The 7516-nt window shown below is 32.1% G+C and overlaps 1 protein-coding gene across 1 annotated transcript; it reads left to right on the top strand.

The window, feature by feature from the left end:
• Positions 1 to 3853: 3853 nt before the first annotated feature.
• LOC107808601 (protein RGF1 INDUCIBLE TRANSCRIPTION FACTOR 1-like) lies at positions 3854 to 5997 on the top strand. Its single transcript, XM_016633121.2, has 5 exons — positions 3854 to 4478; positions 4577 to 4753; positions 4849 to 4923; positions 5009 to 5149; positions 5274 to 5997. Exons 1-5 carry the CDS (start codon positions 4470 to 4472, stop codon positions 5586 to 5588), a joined length of 717 nt encoding a protein of 238 aa, XP_016488607.1. The 5' UTR covers positions 3854 to 4469; the 3' UTR covers positions 5589 to 5997.
• Positions 5998 to 7516: the final 1519 nt, after the last annotated feature.

Raw genomic sequence — 7516 nt, 5'->3', positions numbered from 1 at the left:
AGGCAGCCAGATCCTTCTAAGCTCTTAATGAAAAGCATAGTAACTGCTAAAATTTGCCTATTTTTAAGAGAACAGATAGCACTTAATCTTACAAACTTTCGAAATTCATTGGAACAAAACCAAACACACACATACATGTATTTATCCTTGAATTATGTATATATACAGATGTATGAATCTCCCAACACAAAAATCACCTTCATTCTTCCTTTTATCATTGCTTTATACATATATTTTTGGTAAAGATAACTTTTATTTGAACTGATGAATTTCTCTTTTTGTTCTGATCAGTTTTAGGAACTTCCTATTATGTTACTGAAATTAGGAAATAGAAAGCAAACGTAAACCAACCATTTTTTTCGGAAAACTCGAACTCTAAGCTTGCAAAATCAGTTTTTCTGAACTGTAAAATAAATTCCGCCTAAGTAATTTACCTTAGCTTGGCGATGAATGGATTGCACACAGTCAATAATCTCATAAAGCATCAAAGAGTTTCAATTACCTATTATTAAGAAAAAATATTGAACTTACCATATCACAATTGTGTATACTTTCTTCCAAAATTGATAGAGCAAGTAAAGATGTATCATCACAATAAAAGGCAATAAAATAAGTTCAACAGTATATTGGTACGTTGAATTAAAAGATATTGGATAAGAACAAAAGCAAATAACTGCATTGTTTTTCCTGTAGAAGTTTCTGTTCAACCTGCACAAAAAAAGAGACAGGAGAAAATTATAAGTACCATATACCATAACTCTCCTAAATAGCAACATTTTCTGAATCTGGGTGCAAGGTCAATCCATATGACATTTTTACGAGCACATTTTACGAGCACATTATTGCTTTTGTTTTCCCATAACTAAGTAGGTAACTACATTTGATCCGTAGTCCTTCACTGCGCTGTGAATGAGGAATGAATTTAGAAATTAGCAGAGGATAGTGATAAATTCGACAGAGATGTAGCAAATGAACGATAAACAATAGAAAAAGGAAATAGAGAGAAAGATTGTATAACCAATTAGCAGAGGATGAAAAAAATATCGACAAAGATGAAGCAAATAACAATAGCCAAAAAAAAGATAGAGAAGAAAGATTGGAGAACCAATTAGCTGAGGATAAAAAGAAATTCGAGAGAGTAAAGAATTAAGAAGTGGTTGTGTTTATGAAGCGGTATTTTTGAATACCGAGTTTTTTGAGTCGGTGTCTTTTAGAAACGGAGAATTGCGATGTTTGATGGTATAAAATTATAGAAAAATGGCAAATAAAACGTAAATAAAGATAAATAGAAGTCCTTGCGAATGGGATGTGCCACGTAACCGATAGAATAGACTTGAATTATATATATATAGATTTTATTCAATTTTTTAAATTAATTCAACAATTCGATATAAACTTAGATTTAATACTTTTCAACTGCTCTATCTATTTCAGTTTATGTGACATTATTTCCTTAGAGTCTTTTACAAAAAGAATGACTCATTTTTGTATTTTGAAATAATTAAATATAAATTTTTTATTTTACCTTAACGAGAACATTTTTATAGCCACACAAATATTATATCATATTTTAGGCCGCGAAATTGGAGGGTGTTTTGTTTTCTTTCTTAAATATCGTGTCAAATCAAATTTTATCACATAAATTAAAAGATATAGAGTATTATTTTATTGTTCTATTTTTATATTACTAATGTACTATATCAGTCAAACTTTTCTAATAATCATATTGTAACTAAAATATTGAACTACTACTTTAATATATTCGTCCAACGCCACTAATGCACTATACAAGTCAATTGTATTTTCAACTAAGGATCACGTAAGAGTGTGAACCTTCTTACTTTTTAAAAATAAAAAATAAAAAAAATATATATATATATATATAGGAGAAAAGAGACAATGAAAACTGAATTCATACGTATTCTAGACTATACGAGAATTTCACCTATATCACTAAACTATAAAGGACAAGTTACATATTTGGCCGATCAACAAAAAATAATTATATTCGTTAGTTAAATATACAAAAAATTTACACTAATTATGTATAAATATAAATTATATATTAATATACAAAAAATACATACTTTTTATGGATATTACATTATGGAACGGTTATATAATATAGTTTTCCCAACTATAAATCTTAATGTTGAATTAGTGAATTGGTACACCACCATTGAAATTTCCAGTATAGGCTATCAGATTGCAGGCTTAAACCAGCTCTAATTTCATCAGTTATCTATGTAGCCCACAGGCTGAGATTGCAGGCTTATTCATCTCACCCTACATTATTCTAAATTAAAGTGTTTGACCAAGTTTTTAGAAGGAATAAAAATACTTTTGAGTAAACGAAGAAACAGTTTTTTAAAAAGCAGAAAAATATAATTTCTTCCCTTAAGTACTTTTCTAGAAATTGTTTTTGCAAAAAATAAATTTAGAATTATTTTTTAAAAATATGGCCAAATATTATTTTCTACGCTAAAATGCTTTTTAAATTAATTAGTTAGATACAAATTATTTGTCATCAAAGTAATTTAAAAAAACACATCTGATTTAAGAAGTTTGTCCAAAAGAGCACTTTTTTTCTTTCCCTTTCTTTTTCTTTTTCTATTTGTTCCCTTTTAAAGGAGAAACTCTGCTAGTCATCAAACTTGAAAGACAACCATTGACAATTGAGTCAAAAATACAATCTCTACATTTATGAAATTCGTCTCTATATGTAAGCAGTAAAGATATGGAGTATAATAATACAGTTCTGAGCTGTGTGTTAAAATGACTAGTATAGTAAATAGGGCATAGTTCCAATGCTGGCTTTGGAGTTCATGCGAGCATTTCAGAAAGCTATAATTGGGAAAAGTGAGCTGGCTTTTCTCTCTGTCCCTGCCCTTCTTCATATATAAAGCTACTTTGACTTCTTTATCAATTTTTATAATTATAATCACGATTTTTCTTTTTCTAGTAAAATGATCAAAATATTATGTACATACATACAATATCTATAAGTGATTCACAAAATCTTGATATACAATAGAAGTTGTGACTTCTGGTATTCTTTTTTACTTCCTTGGAAATTCCGCTTTGCAAATTGGTTTCCAATTTATTTTCTGGTGCAATGCGTTTCAATTTCCACACAATTCACGCCTTCTTTTCTACTACGTACTAGTCTATCTATATTTTCTTCTTTTTACTTCCAACCTTTAGGAAATAATAACTGGGGATTTTTTTAATAGGATAATAATAGGCTACGTATAGTCTGTCTATGTGATAAACATAGCTCTAAATTAGGGGTGCTAAAATGGTTAAAAGAACACAGTCAACCACCCATATTATTCACTAAAAAATAGGTTAAATAATGAACTTTTTAAAAACGGGTCAAATATGGATAAGAACCATATTATCCATTTAGAAAATGGATAACTAATGGGTTTAACTTTTACATTTGTAAAGCCTCAAATTAGGGTTCCTCAAGTTTGGGACACTAGGAATTCTCCTAAAAGTGTTCATATTCAATAAGTCATGGATAATATCCGTCGATTAACCCATTTTTTATCCGTATTAAATATGAATATGATCGAATAATTTATCCATTTTTTCTTTATCCGTTTTCGACCCGAACCATATCCAACCCGCCCCGCCCGTTTTACACTCCTGCTCGAAATTGATCATATCCCAAAAAGATCATGCTTACCTACAATTGTCACCAAAAAGAAAATGGTGACTTCCTATTTTCCTTTAACCTCAGTCTGTCAATTTTTATCGTTTTTTACCGAGAGGTGAGAAAGTCACCATCTTTGGTCTTGTCATTTAGCTGAGAAGGAGAGAGAGAGAGAAGATGAAGGGACTGCTTCTGCTTAGTGCTTAGCCAAAGAAACGTACCATACATAAACCACCAAATGGTCATTTCTTATAGGGTCCTTTGGGATACGAGCTGTTTTACTTGTAAATAGTGCTAATTATTGTATACAAAACAAACCAGAAGTTTTTGAGCTGTTCAGTTCTTCACCTCCTTTTGTTTTTTTTTTCCTTTGAGAAGAGACAAAGTTTTTTAAATTTGACTTAGGGCTGTCTCTTATCAGTTGAAGATTTTACGCAAAATTAGTATTAGTTCCAAATCAAAATCCCAAGTTTTGGTAAAGAAAGTTAGCAAAGAAAAAGAATAGTACTGCACAAAATAGTACAAGTACACAGAATTGTAGCTAATTCACTATTGCACCATTAGCAATATTATGCATATATACACATACCACTACTCTTCTTCTTTCATTTCATTGGTAACAGTAATACCCCAGTCTTAGTTTTGCAGGCGCCGTCCTCCTTTTTTCCCTCTGTCCCCTCAGCCCCCTTACCTTTTGTTCTCTTTCTACCAAAACCCAATACCCCCATACTATTTTCTTGAAAAGTTTTCTCATAAAAACCATATATATCGAAGCAAAAACTCAAAAACTTTACAGTGGAATATTCATCATATGAACATGGTGGGGTCTCTTTCTTTGATTTATTCTCTAGTTCAATTGCGCCAACTGAATACATATTCTTATGTTTTTTTTCTTTTTTTGGGTATCTTAATGTGCAGTTGGAATATACACAACTTCCTCAGTGGCTTATTGCACTGTTAACAGAGAAATTCTTCAACGCTTGCATAATTCACGAAGATGCTAAGAAGAATGAAAAGAATGTCTTCTGTTTGGACTGTTGTGAGTGTATTTGCCCTCACTGTTTGACCCCTCACCGTTCTCACCGCCTTTTGCAGGTCCATTTTTTTCTTACAAAATTATCTCAGTTTTCATAAAACATGTTGAATTATGTACGTGCTTTTAAAAATGATGTTTTTTTTGGGTACTGCAGATTAGGAGGTATGTGTATCATGATGTTATTAGGCTTTGTGATGCTGAGAAATTGTTGGACTGTGCTTTTGTTCAAGTGAGTATTTGACCCAAATTTGTCACCTTTTGATTTTCTTCTTCTTTCTTTGATTTTACTATGTTCCCTCTTTTTTGGTCTGCAGTCTTACACTTCAAATAGTGCAAAAGTGGTATTTTTAAACCATAGGCCAAAAACAAGGCCTTGTAGAGGCTCAAGTAACACCTGCATCATATGTGAAAGAGGACTTCAGGACCCATATCTCTTTTGTTCCATCTCCTGCAAGGTCTGTTTTTTAATTTTTAAATTACCAAAATTGTAAACCCACAATTTTTATGTTAATTATTTTGAATTTTGTTACCGACCCGTTTCTTATGTATTAACATGGATATGGCTTGGTTTTGTTACAGGTTGAACACATACTGAAAACTGAGGGCAAACTTTCCAAGTATATCTACAAGTGTGATTACATGACCCTGTCTGAACCGGGTTTGGACGATGGTCAAATGACCCCTGACACCATTCTTGAACCAGTTGATTCAGGTTCGAGTTGCAGCGGTGGAGCTGTCCTATGTACGGCGACAACAGAGGTTGTAAGGAAGAAACGCAGCACCCTATCGTCTTTCCGGTCCGCGTTTCAGCCTGCTTGTGGACCGGGTTCGGAGATGTCGGTTTCTATGATGAACCGGAGGAAGGGTACGCCTCAGCGGTCTCCGCTTTACTAATTGTGTTTAATTGGGAGAGATTATGGAAGCTGGGAGGTAGAATTAAGAACTATAATTGGAAATTCAAAAAGGGTAATATAACTTTAAGGGCAATTTAGGAAGAAAAATTCTACCTCCCAATTTTGTAGAATGGCTTCTTTCTCTCCCTTATCTGACATCAGGGTTAATCATGGAAGCTATATTTCTATCTCACATAGAGAAACAAATTAATACAGGAATTTAGTATCCATATTCCGAATTTAGTGCAACAATTATACCTAACTTTTGGTTACATGTACTTGCTATTGCTCGTGTTTGATGCTTGTTTTGTCGATTTAATTCAATGATTAGTTTTTCTTAGTAATGCTTGGGCCCTGCTAATTCGTTGTGTATCATTCCAATTTTATGGCAATGTTTACAGCTTTCACTATGATTTGTAGCATTCCAATTTTGTGGCGATTTTTTTTTATTAAGTTGTCACTGTAATGGAGCAACTTTATTCTTCTATTAGTTTAACTTGGACGTATTTTAGGTAACAGAGTAATGGGGGTTGCATGTGCCTATTTTGTGCTTACCTTTCTTAACGTAGTTTTTAGGGTAGTATTAGGTCTTTATTTAAAGTTTATGACTTATGAAATATGCGTATGCATAAGTTAGGATGAAAACACAAAATTTCCTTTTTTAACTAAACAGCAAAAATTGCATTATTAACCTTGTACGTATGATGCATTCACCTTCAATTGTCATTTGATATAGAAACTTAATTAAAAGCTTATTGATGGTTTAATTCTTGACGCCTACCGATTGGTTAAATAGTTCTAATAGTATTATAGTACCACAAGTAACTATTACGCTGCAATTCCAAACAGAGTTGGGGTTGGGCGACATTATTATTAAAGAACTACGATAATATCATAGTGTGTCAGTTGCAAAATTTTACTATGTTAAAATGGAGTAAATGCATACTTCTGGCACCAGATGGTTAGTATTTGGTTGTAGAAACCCTCCCCCATATTCATGTAAATCTTCAAAAATCAATAGGCTATAGGCTGTCTTCTTTCTTTTGTTTGTTTCTTTTCTTCTTCCCTAGAACAGAACCGTGACAAAATCTAGAAATATTTTAGTAAATGGTTTTTCAGCCGCAGCCTGTTTCTCTTCCCCAAGTGTGCCTTCTTCGTTTTATGAGAACCCAAACTCGACTACTTTCACACTAGTGTAAGGTGAATCTTGGTGTATTTTCCTTTTTTTCTATTTATAACACATATGCGCTGTGATCAAAATTCGAGACTTGATCATTGACATTCTTTTTTTTTTGTAGTAGTAGTAGTAGTAGTAAACTATTAGATGTATAATATTATACTTAGTTCCATTTAAATGTAATGTAGTGGTTTTTCTTCGTATTCTATTTTTAATGTGAATTATTGTCAGAGTAATCTAGATAAAAGAGTTCTTTTTTTCCTAGTAAAATTCAAAATTAGCTGATTTTCGGAAAGAATGACTACTTGAATTCAATTGAAATATTGTAAATTGGATGATAAATGACTCAATCATAATACAACCCAGAGTAACTTTTTTTTTTTAAAAAAAAAAGGGGGCAAGTACAAAACCGAAAGAAAATGTTAACACTCATAAATATTGAGAATTTGACCTTGCTGTATAAGCTACACCTCACCAGTAAAAAACAAGTATACTAGCTTTTAGTAAATACTGTAGATGGAAGGCAGGCATTGATCAACTAAAAAACGCTCTTTGATTCTCTGGATGATCATCGTTGACATTTCAGGATTAACCTCTCCGATGAGAAAGTTAAGGTTGTCTAGGTTGGTCTTTCTCAATGTTGTTTTGTAAACAAAAGTAGTGTGAAAATGATGCAATATTTACTTTTTTAGTTGCAAGAAAATTCAATGGGTAACTAACCCCAAGGACAAGATAAATTCAAAAGTTGGGTG

This window comes from Nicotiana tabacum, chromosome 19 (assembly GCF_000715075.1).
Source record: "Nicotiana tabacum cultivar K326 chromosome 19, ASM71507v2, whole genome shotgun sequence".
NCBI lineage: Eukaryota > Viridiplantae > Streptophyta > Magnoliopsida > Solanales > Solanaceae > Nicotiana > Nicotiana tabacum.
Note: the sequence above shows the minus strand (reverse complement) of the source record. Positions and strands in the feature narration are given on the sequence as shown.